This window comes from Rhododendron vialii, chromosome 12a (genome assembly GCF_030253575.1).
Source record: "Rhododendron vialii isolate Sample 1 chromosome 12a, ASM3025357v1".
Lineage (NCBI taxonomy): Eukaryota > Viridiplantae > Streptophyta > Magnoliopsida > Ericales > Ericaceae > Rhododendron > Rhododendron vialii.
Window position 1 is genome coordinate 4,876,956 of NC_080568.1, and position 18,956 is coordinate 4,895,911.

At 39.0% G+C, this 18,956-nt stretch overlaps 2 protein-coding genes across 2 annotated transcripts; one reads left to right on the forward strand and one right to left on the reverse strand.

Annotated features, from left to right (window-relative positions):
• Positions 1-842: 842 nt before the first annotated feature.
• On the reverse strand, positions 843-8,030 carry LOC131311121 (uncharacterized). Its single transcript, XM_058338450.1, has 10 exons — positions 7,597-8,030; positions 5,367-5,843; positions 5,125-5,282; positions 4,682-4,765; positions 4,524-4,576; positions 3,508-3,589; positions 3,034-3,141; positions 2,698-2,821; positions 2,432-2,517; positions 843-1,403 (listed from the first exon to the last, which is right to left on the reverse strand). Exons 1-10 carry the CDS (start codon positions 7,952-7,954, stop codon positions 1,167-1,169), a joined length of 1,767 nt encoding a protein of 588 aa, XP_058194433.1. The 5' UTR covers positions 7,955-8,030; the 3' UTR covers positions 843-1,166.
• A 4,442-nt stretch (positions 8,031-12,472) lies between these two features.
• On the forward strand, positions 12,473-18,036 carry LOC131309350 (protein POOR HOMOLOGOUS SYNAPSIS 1). Its single transcript, XM_058336010.1, has 10 exons — positions 12,473-12,779; positions 15,066-15,182; positions 15,493-15,527; positions 15,671-15,815; positions 15,950-16,053; positions 16,200-16,463; positions 16,569-16,768; positions 16,867-16,919; positions 17,023-17,050; positions 17,588-18,036. Exons 1-10 carry the CDS (start codon positions 12,495-12,497, stop codon positions 17,644-17,646), a joined length of 1,290 nt encoding a protein of 429 aa, XP_058191993.1. The 5' UTR covers positions 12,473-12,494; the 3' UTR covers positions 17,647-18,036.
• Positions 18,037-18,956: the final 920 nt, after the last annotated feature.

An 18,956-nucleotide genomic window follows, 5' to 3' on the forward strand; every position in this document is an offset into this window, starting at 1 on the left:
AAAGGAAGGGGGATCCATATTCCGGGACAGAGCCCCCCTGCTAACAAAGCTGATTGCCTCTTTTGAGTTCGAACTGTCAAACACATCCAAAGTCCATCGCAAAGTTGATTCTGGGCTGCCCCTGTCACCATTTAACTGAACATTGCACCCAAACCAAGCTGCCCTAGTCCACGGACATGCAAATAGGAGGTGTTCAATGAATTCTATCTGCGCATCACAAAACGAGCAAGAGCTCGAATTAGCACACCTCCTTCTGAAAAGATTTTCCTTGTCGCAACAGCATTTTTACACACCCTCCACCAAAAAATACTAATCTTGTTTGGGACTTTGAGCTTCCAGACAAACCTCCAAAAGCCCTCCTTTGGTTTGAACGAAGGCTCTGGCTCTCATACGCAAGATGATACGCAGATTTGACCGTATGGATTCCATTCTGAGTGAAATGCCAGACAAGATGTCATTCCTCTTTTCTACTGAGAGAGGGATAGATGTAATCGCTTCCAATTCTTCTTGCGTAACTACCAATGAAATCTTTTGCCTATCCCATTTGCCTCGTGGAAGAATCCCATCTGCCACCGAGTTAATCATACAGTTGGCTGGCTTGGTAGAATTTAACTTGTATTTAGGCAAAGAGGGGATCCATGGGTCTTCCCAAAAATCGGTGGTAACACCATCTTGCACCTATTTCCTGATTCCCAAAATTTTTTACTAGCTTTTATTGACACATCATGTTCGCACTTGGTTTGAATAGCACGACAGGTTTGGCAAGGTAAGTAAAATCCCAGAATGCTAAAGGCCAAAGCTTGGCCCCTGTATAATATAGTGAGACAGTAGATGAGAGTCACTTTGAAGAATTTCAAACCTTTACTTGACCAACATAAGGTTTCTACGATTCAAGAATACTTTGAAGTATTCTGGAATTTTCATGTACGAGATTGATCACTCTAAAATTTACATCCTGAATACATGCCTTTTACGAGCATAGAATCAAAAAATTATTTTCGTACGGCAGACCAAACAAGCCGAACAAATGAAGAAAAATTGTACATAATTTACAACCAAAATTGGAGGAAATCTATTCCCCCTCCCGTGTACATTGTCCAACTCAGAAAATATACCCTAGGCACCTCCTAAAAAAAATAAAAGTACAACAAGAAGTATTGCCCCTATCAAGACTTATTCTGGTACTTCACTTTGTGGGAGATCTTGATGTAATTTAGGAGCTTGGTTAAGGCCTTACCACTGTCAATGGCTTCCCTTGCTCTATCCATGGCTAAGGATACATCTTGTGCACCATCACAGCCCAGCAAGTGATCTACCATTCCGGCATTTAAAACGATTCGATCGTACGCCGGACCTTTCTGACCACGTAGAGCTTCTAAACCTAATTCTATATTCCTCGAAACCTGGACGTAGGAAACAAATGGCATCACAGTAATAAACTTTTATGTTCTTGAGCAAGAGAAAAAAACTAAAATAGACCATAGAAGATGGAATTTAAAAACAAACCCAAGCAGGATGGCAAAAAAGAGAAGCCTCTACTATTGCAGACTTAATCTCATCCAATCATATTAAGTGAATTTAAAACGAGTATTTTTCCAGACAAAAAAAAAAAGGTATATGGATTCCTACGATTATTAAGGAGACCCAAAACTAGATTATAAATTTATCTCAAGGGAGCAGGAGCACCCCCACTGACGACCTGAACAATATTTCAGAAGCTCGAAAATGATATTCAAAAACAGAATACTGAATATCTAGAATTGTTGAAATTTTCCTCACCAGGCTTGATTATCATGGAATGAAGGGTGTAGCTTAAAAAAATGCTAAATCTGTCACAAAATTTCACTGCAGTTCACTGTCGAACATGAAGGCAAGCATAATACAAAGAACAGGGAGCAAAACTCGAAGCAGTAACTTAACAACTGAATACGAAGCATGGGCTTTTACTACAAAGTCGAATAGGCATTGAAATGGGATAGATAGGTAAAGATGGGCGATAGCATATCTGTTGCATGTAGACCAGGCTACCATCATTGATATCTTCTTTTGTTAGATATAAACCACTTTGCTTTGAGGTTGTAGTGGTGTTTTCCATGAACTGCGATTTTTCTATCATGAGAAATTACTTGACTGCACGACTGACTAACATCTGACTAGATTCAGAAATTGAAAGTGAGTGGAAGGAGAAATATCAAATTTCAAACGGCAAAATATCAAATTTCAAACGGCAAAATTTCAAATTTCCCTTGCATTGATATCATTTTCTCATAGATGGAGATGCATAGATGATGCAGTAGTAGAGGGACATCATATTGAGCAATAGGCCCCTGCGTGCCCGGTCTCTTCCATATTTGCATCACATCAAAGCTAGGGTATAAGCTATGCAAACAAGAGAAGAGGTAGCCATGTAAAGAGGATCTAGAAGGCTTACCGATCTATCTGTTCTCGGAGTATCAGTGGGTTCAAAGCCATAGTCTTTGGCATTTACCTCAAGATTGAAACTCTCACGTGACACGCCTGTACCATTGAAACACGGATTTCAGATTTAGCAGGGAGCTAATCTGTTTCTGTGCAATGCTTTCATGGAAATAACAACCTTAGCCACTAGCATATCTGTATACCTTACATAATAGTCTTCAACTCTAAACACATGAACAGGGAAAAGGTAAAAAACAAAGGTCATTGCTAGATACACACCATCCACTTCATGAGCAGATGCCACATTCAGTGAGCGGAACCCTGAACAGTAGTTCACAGGAAACCCTTTAGTTGAGGTTAATGACCGCAATCTTGTCGTCATCGAAAGTGCCCCTTCCTCACCCTAGATGAACAACATCAGATTATTATTCTATTTTCAGGGAAAGAAATTATTCTTTAGCGTCCCAATGGATACACTACTGTTGAGGCCAACTATATTTCAAAGAGAGCAAGATAAGCTTCTTTCATGACTAGAATAATGTCTTCCTGGTATAGAAGGAATGTATTATCATTACTGGAAACTTATTAGATCAAAAGATATAAAAGGTTGAGTACCTTCACCACCAAACCAGATTGAACACCTCTTCTTCTCATAAGCATTAAAAGTGGTTCCTCATAACCTTCATGATAAAATCCAGCAACAATTGCTTCCCTCCCCCGTGCCTAGTGAAAAGACAAGAAGCAAGATTGTGAGTTAAGTTGGCGGAACAATAATGAAAATTTACACAGGGATGGCTAATATCATGGCCAAGTAGTTTCTTTTCTCTGTAATGCCCTGGCGAGAAGAGTGCAGATGGCTGTTTTGCATTAGCTATAGAAGTGATAGAACTTTGAGAATAGGGTTTAAAGTCTACAACAAACAAAGAACATGCACTGATCTTTCTAGCTTCTATATTTGTTAGTTGTTATAGATTTGAGATCTACACTCGATGTGCATCTCATATCAAGTTCTTGAAATCATATCAGAGAAGACTGGATCACCCAGATAATACATTCAAGAGCAGTCCAATTGAAAACAATGTTGCTTACCCTCACAAATTGCTGAACCTTCTCAGATGTTGCCACTGGAGGACGCTTCTTTATATGTTCCCGCAACCCAATTAAAGAGTACCTTGCAAACCAATTTGAGTAATGTTAGGCTTTGTTTCTAGCCCTGAGCAAATACAAAGATAGTTACACAACCATATATCTCAGCCTTGAAGCATAATCGACTTTCTTTAAACTTTCATTATTTATCATCTTTTGTGAGCATTCCATTGATTTTCTTTTTGTTCTTCTCTTTAGTTACACCTAGGGGAGACGGTTTGAAGAAACAATAAGATATTGGACTAATTACTTCACGAAATGCAGCAGTATTTTACAATGTAATTTTTTACAGGACAAGTAGATGGAAAGTGTGGCCAAAGTCATAACTCATGCATAGCTAAGTTGAAAATATGTATTGGCGTCTCAACCAATTGCATAGAAGCATTAACCAGAACACACAACATTGTAGAAAACTAAGGAAGTCTGCCAATAGAACTAGAGGAAAATAATCATTACATAATATAAGATGCACAAAAGCATCTTTTTCAAAGCACAAAATTCGTGGCAAAGGAAAAAGAGTTAATTATATGACTCTCATGATACCTCAAAATTTGACTGGTAAAGAAGTCAAATATCAACTCAAACCATTTACAGAGGCCCAAGCATTTCAGGAGATGCACATCTGCCAATATGGTGCTGCAATGTTATCCTCAGGCATAGAACCTATAAGTCATTGTTTTGGCTAACAATTATTGACCTCAAATTTGCATATCATAGCCTAGGAGGGGCTATTAGGGTATCTAGTACATAAGTTAAATGAGAAAGTTTAATCCTCCATGTACGTTGAGCAATAATGCATCATGAAATTAACTAATTCTCTCTAGAAGGAACATTGAATTTCAACAATGAGTCAATGACAATAAAGGAACTGAAAGAAGTAAATGCCTACGCCATAAATTCTTAATACAAGAAACCAAAAGAAAGTTGGAAGAGAAAAAAAAAAGGTTATTTTTACATACATTGATGGGACAGCTTCACGTTGGCTCATGTAAGCAAATCCGACTTCCTCGTCCTGGAGTAGAACAGTTCAGAAAAGTTAGATACTACTGGAATTTATTCAAGACGCAGCAAAATCATCAGTATGGCACAGCAAGAAAGAATGTAGGAAACCAAAGACCTCAAGAAGTTTTTTGGCCTGCAATGGGGATAACTGTGTATTTGCTCCTATGAACTTCAGCATTTGTTCTTCAGTTATGCCCCCCTGAAAACATAAGACCATCTCAGTTCACATAAAACGCAAAATATGACTTCTTTTTCTTTAGTTTCCTCTTCATGCTGGTGATGTTTCTATTTCCTTCAAAAAGTTCCATGAAACATAGATAAGAGAGAAAAGAAAATAACAGTAATCAAACAAATAACGATGCAAATTTTGCATACAAGAAAACTTCTCTCTCGAAGTAATAATCACCATTGTATAAAGATAATTCGGATGATGCTCTCATACATAGTAAGACATTAAGGACATGAAGAACCAAAGAGTAACAAAAATGCCACTTTTGTTCTTTTTCGTTTGAGAGAGAATGAAACAGGCCACAGTGGCAAGGTAAGCTAACCGATGACCTTTGGTGGCATCCATTCCACCCCATGAAGCAAGCAGGATTCACCATAACAGGACCTAACTGCAGCAACAAATAGAGTGCTCCTGAAGTACCGAGTGTTTCCATCGTAAGGCTCACCATAGTGAGTCAAAGATCTGACATCAGCAATTGGCCGGGGACCTAATATTCAATAAATAATGACTAAGAGACGGGTATTGATTCTATGATCTAAAAACCACCAGACTAACAGATAATAAACATTACCGAGTTCATCATCAAATGCAAGGCAATATGCTTTCAACTCACGATCTGTTTCTCTATTCATGCGTTGGCCTATTAAAAATGCTGAAAGCAGTGACTCACTTGCTGAGGTCTCATTTTCTAATTTCAATGGAAGAACGTCTTTTAGAACACCTTGAACCTCTTCATATCCTAGGTGACCCCCTGCTAAGACTTCCCTAAGGGCACCCACCAATCTCATATCGTTTGTGCAATTACCAACATAGTGGGGGCCTATTGAATTACCAACTCCCATCATAGAGCCTTCAGGATCAGCTATGAAGATTATGTCTGGGGAAAGCGCTCGAACCAAATGCGGCCAATATGTATTCATTGCACGTGTTTCCCCCTCACTCCATTGAGTTTCTTCAGGAAACGCATTTGCACGAATGGTCATTGCAGCAAAAAAAGCCCCAAGTTGTGCTTTTGAAACCTGCTCTTCATCTTTAAGTTCTCCCTTAGCTGTGTACGCAGAGTTAGAGAAACATTAGCATTCCAAAAATGTTAGCTGAGTCAAGATTGAGGGACATTTCTTACACATAAACAAGATTCCAGTTAGAATCAACAAAAAACGTACGAGAAATAAGTGTGTGGGTTGGGGTTGGTTCAAATTGCTTCTTGACAAAATTCGGATAAGTTATTTCAGCTCCACTATACCCCAAATATTACTTTTTTCCTTTTCGATTTTGTTCCTCTTACAAAATCCTAAACTTGAGCCTCAAACTCGCTACACAAATCTGCATAATACACGGGTCGAGTCTCAATACTGCAATGAATTGAAGCTCTTTTTCTTTTCATTCTACTCCATTAATCTGTAAAAAAATACAAAAAATAAAAGGAAGAAAGGGTAGTCGTTGCATGGGAGTTGCGCTTTGGCCTGTGAGGCTCATCTTCGACATTTCTTAACCAGCTAAACATTGAACAAACAAAGGTTGGGCTTCTGGGCATGACTTTAGACCAATGTACAGATTTACACACGTCGTTTGTCTGAGCGGACAATGTATGTGCAACCTAATACCCTCTTTATAACCCTATTTAAAGGCATGGTGAAGCCCTAGCCCTAACTTTATTCGATTGAGAGAGTGAGAGAGAGGAGGGACGTTCTAACGATGAGGAACGGAGACAGATAGTGGAGCAATTGAAAGCTCTGGTGGAGGGGCAGGAAGTTCTGGTGCAGTAGACGAAAGCCTTCAACGATTAGAAAAGCTTAGGGCGAAAGAAAGAAAAAGGAGGCGGGCGACAAGAGAAAGAGGAAGAACAGAGAAGCAAAGGCAAAATGGAGGGTAAATAAGAAAAATCTAAAAGAGACCTCTTCCAATATCTTTGTATCGTGCTGACGCGTCGACATCCAGTCAAGCCCCTTCCATTGCTGTCCATTTGTGTTCTTCTTAGGCCGGTTTCACCATCCCTACTGGACTTGATATCCATAAATTGCTATTACGATGGGCGAGCTTAAGTCTATGGTGGCGACGTACGTGAAGGTTGTGGACAAAATGAAAGCCAAGATAAAGTTCATCGAAGATCAACTCATAGTCAAGGACTCAAGAACCATACCATCGCAAGCCAACACGAAGGGCCAGCAATAGAAGGGGCTTGACCAATGTGGACGCGCCAGCACAATACAAAGATATGGAAGCAGTCTCTTTTAGATTCATCTTATTTGCACCCCATTTTGCCTTTGCTTCTATGTTCTTTATTTCTCTCGTCGTCTGCCTCCTTTTTCTTTCTTTCGTCCTCAACTTCTGATCGTTAAAGGCTTTCGTCTGCTGCTCCAGAGCTTCCTGCCCCTCCGCCAAAGCTTTCAACTGCTCCACTATCCGTCTTTGTTCCACATCCTTAGAACGTCTCTCCTGTCTCTCCTCTCTCTCTCTCAATCGAATAAAGTTAGGGCTAGGGCTTTGCCGCGGCTTTAAATAGGGTTACATTGTCCACTCAATCTAAATGGCAAATATTTACAAACAAAAATGAAAAAAACACTATGAAATCTGAAATCGTCTAATCTATACTTTTTTCAATTTCGACCAATATTTTAGTACTTTCTTTATTCTTCTCAGCGATCAAATTTTTTTACGGGAAGCCAAACAAAAAGATTAATAAATTTCAATAATACCGACATTCTTTAGTAAGAATTAACTTAAGTCAAACTCACCAGTGAAGTGTGTTGATGCAAATAGAGGAAACAATAGACCAATAAAAACCATAAAACTCGATTAACCTGATCTTAAAATGGTGTCCAAGACCTTGAAAGCCTGCTCTTCAGTGAGCGGTCTGGTTTGTGTGGGCCCGGTGCACACCTTCGCTTGAGCTTCCAACACCGTCTGATTCGGTTTCCGGTACTTCGGATTCCGATAAGACGACGAAACGGTCGGGTTTTGGATATCGGTTTCCGAAAGCCCTAGATCACCGATCGTAGCCGAATCCATCACGGATTTTACAGTCAACCGACATTTCCGTCGGATCCCAGTAAGGGTGAGTTTTGAGGAGAACTGAATAGAGGTTTGCAGCTTTGGTTGGGTATAGCGGTTGGCTGTGGGGATGGAAATTTTTGTGTCTGGATTGAGCAGAGCTTTCATGGCGGTCTCTCTCTCTCTCTCTCTCTCTCTCTCGGATTTGTTCTTCGCCTGCGTTAGAAAATGAAACGGATTAAAATAAGCGAAAATCCTATGTGTACCGACCATTTTTGGACCGAAACCGTACCGACGGCCGCGCGCGGCCGTCTCCGGCCACCGGACGGCCGATCCGAGCCGTCCAAAAATTTTAAAAAAAAAAACCGAGGGGCCCCACGCGGGAATTAACGTCATCCGATGTGTGTAGGGTGCTTGATCTAAACACCCTATTTTTCGTGTATACATATATACACGAAAAATAGGGTGTTTAGATCAAGCACCCTACACACATCGGATGACGTTAATTCCCGCGTGGGGCCCCTCGGTTTTTTTTTTTTAAATTTTTGGACGGCTCGGATCGGCCGTCCGGTGGCCGGAGACGGCCGCGCGCGGCCGTCGGTACGGTTTCGGTCCAAAAATGGTCGGTACACCTAGCAGTACTCGGCCATCAATTTTAAGGTGGATTTTTTTTTTTTTCAAGTGGCAATAAAAATAAAATTAATTTTCACACTCCGCTTCTGTACTGATGCGCTCCACTTTTAACATAAAATTACTAATAATTTCATGTACAAAGTGAAATGTCCGAGTACAAAAGTGAAGCGCCAAAATCAAAACCCCAATAAAAATACCTTACATTTGTGTTGGAAAATTAGAATTGACATTTCTTGAGGGGAGTGACATTGGTTTTTGCAAATTAAGTCATTTTTGTAGTTGTACTCCTTTTTTTGAACTTATTTTGCAGTTGTACTTTCTTTTTAATCAACAGTCAAGCATCGCATATCATTTTAAAGTTTAAAGGTGTTACAATAGAATTCAACCAAAACTATAGAGATAAAAAATCATGTGCATCCCAACTAACAAATATACACAAATTACATCAAATGGCTACCTAATTACTTCTATCAAGACACAACACACATTGCACAAGCAGAACCGACACTTCGTGTCAGCCAATAGAGCAAGTCAAACGACAAATAAAAAGGCACCCAAAAGATCACAGATTTTTGTAGTTGTACTTGAGTGGATGAATTTGAGGTCACATAAGAATATTGTAAAGAGTATGTTGATATTTTTGTTGACGAATACGTTTGCAATTGAGTATCATAGTGTACGATGCAATATTTTAGAGCTTTGCGTATCAAAAATTACTCTACCTTGAATATTTTAGCCATCTTCAATCTATAGAATTTGGTCATGTGTATAGTATTCAAGAACCAGTACTGTTATAGTAACTTGCCTCATATCTCAAGCGATAAAACTCGAGACATCTCATCGCTCACTTGATTGATGGGGTGGGGAACAAGAACAAGAGAGGAAGCGCAGAAACGAAAGAAGACGCATCAAACTGCATTTGGGTTGGATTCGATTGTTGGTTTTCATTTTGATCATTCTTAAAAGAGTGGATTTGTAATTCATTTTCTTTTGATGTTCCTTGAACTATGCCAATTTTCATAGAAAGAGAGCGTACTTGGTCATGAGTTGGTTCATCCATAGATTTCACGTTCCCTAGTTCAACATCTTGTGGGCCAGATTTGCTTAGTCGATAACTGGGTCTAATGGGGAGCTAATCGATTGTGTCATCTTTCGAACTCTTCCGATGATCGTAATCGGTTTAATAATGTTAAATGCTAATGGTTTTTTGTTTTATGTCTAACTTCCAAATTTCTTTGCAAATGATATTGTGGTAGATGGAGTAAAGTCAGTTTTGATGCTGGTTGGTTGCTTGGGTAGCTGAGCTACCGTAACTCTTCATCATGGAGTCAAAAGGTTGGTCAAGCGGAAGCAGAAGCTCGCTTGAATGCGCTGAGATGGTGTCTTCAGAATCAGTTCTTTCTCTTCACGGATAGTTAATTTTGGTGCAGTCCTTGAAGAAAGGACTTCTTTTATGGTGGCTTGGATGGAATCCATTTATGTTGATACTATTCATTGTAAATGTTTCAATGCTATAGCCTGTTAAGTATTAGTACTAGAATAGAACATCATGATGGTTTTTTTTTTTACCGATCAGAAAATGCAGATATTATATATAAAAAAAGTATTACAATAAAAGCGGACACTATATGTAAAAAAAATACTTAAACAACAAATAAAAACAACAAAACCAAAAAAAAAAAAAAAAACCATCTGGAACCACGACGCTGGAGCCGGATCCGTCGAACACACTCGTAAAGAGGGGTTGGAGAGGCCGAAGTTGGTATAAACACAGAGCATACCCTCCTAGATGACCCGCCACACCAACTTGAACTCGTTCCGTCACAGACTGAAGGCAAAAGCTACCGCAGACGCTGTTTTCGTTACTGATAAACTGGTTCCAAGAAACCAGACCTAAAATCCTAAATTTGGCTTCTGAGTCCAAAAATGATAGAGAGAGAGAGATCTCAGCTCTCGAAGAAGAGAGTTTCAACTACCTCGCAATCATGAGCGTAGAAAGAAAAAAGGAAGAGAGGAAAAGTATGGAGATGGAGGATTGAGGAGAAGAAGAAGGGGTGGGTGGGTGGGTGTGGGAACCCCACCCCAGAGCTTCTCTCTCTAGGCGTTCTTTCTACGCATAACACGATGACGATGTTAAGTCGCTTTGAGGATTGGCTAATTTTGATGTATGCCATTTGTTTAGGATATTGAATTATTGATATATAGTTCAACCAAGGAAAGATTAAACTCCATGCTGCTCTTCTACATTGCTCAATAATTACATCCTATGTCACCAACTCAAATAGCAAATACTGTTTTGAAGTATGTCCACAATGATGAGACTTAAACGCGACTGATAATGAAATTTGTCAACCAAAATCATAATTCATAATTACCCCAAAAAAAAAATAATGGTGAAAAAATAATACTCCCTCCTTCCCTTTTTAAGTGTTCTGCTTCGTAATTTTAACTTATTAAAAAGACACATCATTATACCTTTCATATCAACTTTTTCCTCCATTTTTTCTACTTACCCATCATCATTACACTTTTACTCACTTACTTTTTAAAATGGAATATACTTTTAGGGACAAAATAGACAATTCACAAACTTTTACCCACTAACTTTACAAAATGGATATTTATTAAGGGATATACCAAAATGGAATATCGGACTATGAATAAGGGACGGAGGGAGTAATAATCACAATTCATAATGGACGTGTGTATCTTCAATTCTCCATGGGCATTGGGCCTAAACGCGACCACTGCTCTAGCGTTTCCCATTAACCACCATATCTAACGACAATAATGAGCCTCAATATCGACCCCAGTAACCTCAACAACAGCCATTGTTCAGTTGATGGATTAAAAATCCAAAATTAGACAAAGTGTTTACCGATTTGAAAAGTTTAAAGAAAAGATTAAGGATGACATAGAAAGCAATTGAATAATTGAGGTGATAAAAGTGAATTTAACCTAGTATAACCATGACCATATACCTCCTCGAAATGCTGAAGCCATCGACCAAAGGTGCACTGATGATCACGCCATTAGATAAGAAGGGGGAATTAAATAATGTCTTCCCTTATCGTTAAGAAAAGAAAGAAGAAGTCTTAAAACTATGGCTAGTACAGATGGCCATTTTGGCCTATCCGACCCTACCTATTCCGATCCTTATCCTGAATGGGTAGGGGATTTGAGGGTTTTTTTGGGAATCGGGTATGATTCGGGATGAATTTTTTTCGTAAGATCACTTTGGTTCTTACTATCCAATTTTAGTTGACAATAATTATCACAGTTTGTAATTTAAGTAGATGGTCAAAATGCCAAAATGCCCCTCGCAATGGCTCACGTGACGGGAACATGTGCCTTTTCCGTCCAAAAGACAAACGGAAGGCAACGGATCGTTGACATTGAAATCAATTAAAAAATGCAAGTATAAATTTGTCCAAATTAAAATGTGAAGGACCAAAATAAATTTTCGCTTAAAGTCGTCAGGATATAGAAGGAATTTAGGAATCTATTGAGCTCAATTATAAGCAATTATTGATTCGAAACCCATGCGTTTTGCAAAGATAAATATTTTTTTAAAATTAAATTCAAGTTCTTAGCCATATATTACGAGCAAGAAAAAAAAAGTACAAAATTGGAGCCTGACAACCTGTTCATACATAACATATATGCAACTCATAGTTGGCGGTAGATGTTTTTTATTAACCACCATATCTAACGATAGCAATGAGTCTTAATATCGACCCAAGTAATTTAAACAGTAGTTATTGTTCAGTAGATATATTCAAAATCCAAAATTAGACTCTCCATTTGGAAAGTTTTAAATAGGAGTAGGTTTTAGGACCCGTTTTGGCTTATCCCTTAAAAAAATAAATATTTATTTGTAATTTTCAAGCTTAAAAATAATAGATTTACTGAAATAAAAAAAAATGCGATACGAATCTAATTTCAAAATCGATGAAGGATGGAATAGAAAGCTGTTGAATAATCGAGGAGACAAAAGTGCAATTTAACCAGTCCTATAAGTACGACCATTTACTCCCCAAAACCCGATAACAAGTGAAGAGCAGAATTTGAAAAAATGGCGGGACCTCTGGCACTAGTACTGATCGAACACACGGAGAAGACGACGATATCCGCCATTGGAGACCAGTGGGAGGTCCAGTACGCTCGCTTCTTCAACTATCCTCACCCTCCTCTCTCCTCTACTCATCCCTCCCTCACTCCTCTCCGCGCCTCCGCTCGAAGTCGCGTTAAAGGCAACTGGATCTCATCGTCTTCGTCTTCCACCGCTTCTCTCGCTCTCACCGCCGACCACACCGGATCCGGATCCATCCTTGCCGTTACTCTCCTCGGTAAAATCTACGTGAGTTACCCTAACGACCGGTGCATTTGAATGTCTTTCTGATTTCGTGTATAATTGTTTTGATCCAGTCCGACACAAAAAATGCTCCCACTCTCAATTCTCACACTGTGCTCGTGCTCTCAATCCTTGCACTTGCAAATTTTAGTAGGTTGATAAGCAAAGACACCTTCACATGTTTTAGTAGGTTGAAATTGAAAAGCGAATTTTAGTAGGTTGATAAGCACTGCACTCGTGCTCTCAATCCTCGCTCTTGTGTCTTAATGTGATTTGAAGACACCTTCACGCTCGCGCTCCCGTACTCGCTCATGCACGCAAATTATGTGACTTAGACAAGCCGAGCAGAACTTGTGTTCGAATTCGGCTCACTTAAGCTTGAGCTCAAATCCAATATTCCACCTCGATTAATTTTTGAGATCTTGAGCTCGTTTATAGTAAACGAGCCGAGCAACGGCTATTTGAGATCGGCTCATCCCCAAAACGAGCCAAAAATTATATTCAAGCTCGTCCTATTTACTCAACGAACAGTGTTCTAAAAGAAGGATTTAATCGCCGATTAATCGGAAATTTGGCCTAACCGATTAGATTAATGCCTCGAAGGTTGAATTAGTAGGTCAGGAGGTTAATCGGAGTTAGTCGGCGATTAACCGGCGATTAGTCAGTCGGCGTCTGGCGGCGATAAGTCGATTAATCGGTTAATGGGCGATTAGTCGGCTATTGGCGATTAATAAGGGTAAAATCTATAATTTTGGAAAATCAAGGGGTGTAACTGTTATATACTCATACCAGTTTAAGGGTTTTGAATCACAGTATTTAGGGCTTGTTCAACACCCAGTCATCGATTGATCGATCTCGGAGTCACCTGTCATATCTCTGTGTAAAACACGAGATTTCCGAGCCGCCTATCGCCTCTCTCTCTCTCAAATTCGAGATCTCCTCTCACTCCACGTCTCCACCAACCTCGAACATTAGTGTTTTTTTTTTAAAAGCCCATACCCATATTGACACGTTAGTGATTCTGGAAACAAAGTGTAGTAATATTTTTTATTAAATCTTAACACGAAGTGTAGTATTGTTTGGTGTATATAAATAGAGTTATTATAATTGGTAAGTGACTAATAAATGAACGGCCCATACCTAGTACCAGTTGGTGTTATAATCATGTTAACAGTTTTCTGTAAAGGAGAGATTTCTATGTCATATTTGAAAAACAATTGATGTTGTTGGATTGATAGATGAATGTTCAATTTTTTATGAGAGTTGTCATTGGGGAGTATTTATATATAAATAAATAAAAACCCGACTAATTGCTACAAGCCGATTAATTGGCGATTAATAGGTCTCGAAGCTCGAAGGTGGTCGACCGAGCGACGAACGCCGAGCGACTTTTAGAACATTGTCAACGAACCAAGTGGAGTCCTTACTGAGCCAAGCCTTGAGCTGCTCGCAAATAGCTCGGTCCGTTTGCAGCCCTAATCCTTTGTACTTTTTCCACCAGAGTGAAAATTCCAGCGACAGTTATGTAGACACGTTGGATGAACCATGTAAATATAGTGTCCTTGTGTGTTTGTGCTTTTGATTGCTATATCTTCTGTATTCGGATCTGCTAGATCCCATGCTTTGGTTAAGTATGTTCCTAAAATGTTTATCAGCTTGTTGTTTCATTTGGTCACCTGCTCTAGATTGTCCCAAGTAATGCATTTGACTTTTTACGGAGTTGGAATTGTTCAACCATCTACTTTAGGCTATATATGTTTGTCTGTGCATACATGGTCAAGTTTTCTGCCAAACTAAATTCAGGTTTTACACTTTGACACATTTATCAATAGATTTCTTGTTCCTGGATGTTCTATAATGCTCAATTACTGGCTTGATTAGTTAATTGACCAAGTAGCAACACTGAGGTAGGTGTAAGTCATTTCTGTTTTTCTTCTACTTCATGTTTTTTGTGAACAGCGGTGCTTCATTTAGTTTCCTGCTGATTTCGTAGAAGATTGCAATGTAGTCAATATAATTTGCGGTGACCAAAAACAGTTTTTGTTTGCTTTACAAATTTTGGCATTGTCACATTACTTGCCATAAATGGTTCCACATTTGGTTTGGATGTCTTAAAGTAGGTGGTATTGCATATGTTCTGATTGATTTTGTACTTCCAGTAGCGTAGATAAATTGAGAATTCTTATTGATGGCTTATTCTGTTTTGCTTCCATTTTGTCTATGGGCAGGAAGAGGTTATGATTTCTCAGAAATGAGGATATTTTTATGGTCTTATGTTTTGATATGTTGCAGGAGGAGCACTACATTTCGAAGCTGCATTTCTCCTGGCCTCACGTGTCATGTGTAGCAGGATTTCCTACCAGGGGTACCAGAGTTGTTTTCGTTACCTATAGAGATGGTCTAGGCCAGGCAAGCTGCGAAGTACTCTTACATTGAATACTTTTATCTTACAGATGGTGAAATTTTCCTATCTTTTGTTGTTTTATCTTAAATTGGTTGAGTGAAACTGCAAAAACGCGTACAATTTTCTCTATGGTCTATCTGCATCATTTAAAAATGTGGGCACAGCATGAATCTGCACCATTTACCAAGCTGGAATAAGCAAGTCTGCATCGGCTTATTACTGGAATTAAAAACTTAAATTGCTGCCTCTGAGCTTTTACCCTCCATAAAACTTGATGTGGTCCGTGTTCCTAGTATGTGTTTTTCCTCAGTCTAGTGGTTTGTGTTTCTGTTGGATGCCAAATTGCAATGGTGAGGGAAGGGTCAAAACTTCATCAAGACCAGATATCCAATACAGTTAAAATCTAGGCGAGATATTGGCATGTCATCAACTGTTAGTACTGATGTGCTAACTACTCTTCAGTTATCGCCATTATCTGCAAACTGCAGTGAAGTGTTCCAACAATGTCCAATTTCCATTGTATATTTTTCATTACACTACTGTCTACTTACATTGTTCTTCTTTGTTTCCAGAGTCAGAAGTTTGCACTGCGGTTTTCAACGAGCTGTGAAACAGAAACATTCATCTATGCTTTGAAGGTGAATCGACACTGTGCCATTGTTTACTGTTGTGGAACTTGTCTTGCTCATGCCAATGTTGATCGTTGGAAGGCTTCCTTAATTAGCTAATCCATTTTGTTCTAATGCTGTGATTTTTCCTTTCTTTTCTTTAGGAGATCATGGGTGGCAGCAGGGATGCCAGGCTCCCATGTAGCAGCTATGTATCTGGAATTTCATCACAATCCGAGTTTGTTCCTTCTGATGAATCCCCATACAGGTGTTGATCAAGATTTGGTTACTATTACTTCACCACGTACTTTCCTCTGCGGCAGATACATGCTACCTAAATTTATTATGATTGTCACTGTAGTAATAAATATTATAGCACAGAGAAGCTTTGACTGATATATATAGCATTCACAGACCTAAGCAAGACTGGGATTCTGTGGACGCATGTACTGATCAGATGCAATCTGGTTTGGACAATGAAGTTGCTCAAAGCACAAATTCGCAGGATACTGAACTCAATCATGACGTTGAGTGCATTTCTGGAACATCTGCATTTCCTCCGAGCTTCACATCACTGGTGATGAGCTGTTACTCTGATGTGGAGCAATCACGTGGCAAGTTTTTATCTGAAATTTCTTCACAACCCGATTGTGTTCCTTCTGATGAATCCCCATACAGGTGCATGAAGATTTAATCACCATTACTGCACTGAATATATCCTTTGCAGAATTGATATGCTGTATTATGTATGCCAATGATGAAAACTTTGACTGAGATCTATAGCATTCGCAGACCTAAGCTAGCCTGGATCTCCGGGGACACTTTTACAGATCAGATGCTATCAAGTTCGAACAATGAAGTTGCTCATAACTCATGCTCCCATGATACGAATCTAAAACGAGATACTGATAGCATTTTGTTTGGATCATTGCCTCCTAGCTTCACGTCATTGGTGATGAGGTGTCTCCCTGTCGCGGAACAAGGTATCTTGAGTCTGGAACCTTAAGTTCTGACACTGTAAGGTCTTTCCAGTTCTGACTAAGTTAAATAAACATTTCCTTGATTTATTAAATTTGCATAGATGGAGCACGGGAACCTGTTTCTGGGGATATTGATCTGAGAAATCAAATCGCGGTATTGCATCGAATGCATTGTTTTACATTGCTAATGAACTTTCTTTTTAGGAATTCTGTAAGATGTGATATGATGGCTTGTTTTTTGGTTTCTTCTTCTGCAGAGATGCTTGGAAGATTCTTCCTTCCAAGGTATGTGTTTATCTAAATTATCTTAGTCCTCTATGGTAAATTTGTAGGTAAAGAGAGCCTGGCTTGATAGTGAGTGTTTGATTTGCCATTTCATCAGACCGGTCAATTAGTAATTGTACTGTTGGATGACGTGCTTGTCATTTCTGCATACACGGGCAACTACATGCACTTTGTTATGAGCGTGCCTCGGCCCTTAGCCGACTTTATAGCTCCTTGTCATCACATCAGGGTATCTTTTGATCAGATCATGCGTGTGAGCTTCTTGTGTATATGGGTCATTGGGGGCTCTACAATGAGAGTTAGGGGACACAAACCACACATAGTATTGTCCACCTTCATAGTGAGAATCCCAAGAGATTTCTCATTGAATCTTCGCCTGTAGACGTAGACGTTGACGATAAGCTTAACTGCATGTTATATCAAGAGCTTAAAGCAGCATCCTGGCTGCATTAATAAAATTTTGGAAAAACTGAAAAATCACTGATGTTATTGCTTATTATGTGCTAAGTTTGCTAACCTGTTTTGTTTTGTTGACAGAAATGCTAGTCAAAGTTGAGAAAGTTATCGGTCAAATTGGAGACGACATGCTGCTGTGACCATACGTTACTTTCATGCTGTCAGCTGCCACATCTAACTCAGATATGTTTTGAACTGTAAATGGTTTGCCGTAAGGTAGTCGATACGTTTATGACCGCAACACACATGATCAGGGAGGGGCTTGCTTGATTCAGAAGTACCTACTGTACTTTTTTGCATCACAACTCAGTACAAACATGTTTGTTTTCCCTTGTTTGATTCCGAGATTAATTCGGCGATTAGAGTCTAAGATGTCTGGCATTTGTGCGTGCATTATGAAGATGATACTTGATTATGGTGTGACAATTTGCCCGTTCAGCATACAATACAATGGTATAACGGGAATACCGATTATAGGCAAAAATACCAACTTCACAGGCAGTTTTTGTTCAATGATTTGTATTTTCTTTGTTTATAGTTGCACTTTTTGGTCTGGATTTTTGTGTAAAATTAAAACAATACTGAGAAAGTAATTAAGAAGGAACGTGTAAGAAAAATACAAAGAAATTTTTATTGTGCTTAGTTCTCTATTTTGCTATTTTATCCTCCTTTGTTTATAACCAAGCTTTTTTTGTCCTCTTTTTATGCGAAATTACAAAATTAACTTTTCTTTGTATATTCTTTCAAACTTGAGAAGGCAACATTATAAATTCATATTACAAGAATACAAAAATAAGAAGTGTGAAAATCACTACTTGAAAGTGCAAATGGTTCTAAAAACAAGTGTGAAAATAGAGTTCAAAGAAAGAAAAGTTTTTAACCAACTTAACCTAGAGGTTGTCTTAGTAGTCACCTCTTGGAATTTATAATTTGTTCCTTTTTAAGATTTCAGGTTCAAAATCTCTCAGGTAGTTAGGTGGTATCAACTCTTTTGTGGTGGTCAACACCTAGGATTTAAGATTTGTTCTTTCTTAAAAATCTTAGGTTTGAATCTCTTAAGTTGTTAGGTGGTATCAACTCCTTTGCGGCTGGTGCATACTCATAGTCTATTTGGATTGCGCAATTCTAGGGGAGAAGAAAGGAAATGGAGCGAGAACCAATTTGTCTCGCACATTTGGATGATCAAAGAGTGGGAGAGGGTGAGAAATGATGGGAGAGCATAACCCCTTACAAGCCCAGTTTCGTTTCTCGCCATAAGTGGCGCGATTCCTTGAGAAAGGGAGGACGAATGGATCGTTGTTGTACTTGCACCGTTGTCTTCGTCTTGTCAAGGTGAAGCTACTTCTATGATCAAAATTGAGTTTTGAACCTTTGATTTGGTTTTGGTTGTCGTCGTCGTCGGGGAGAGAGAGAGAGGTTGCCGGAATGGGAGGGAGAGAGTTTGATTTCT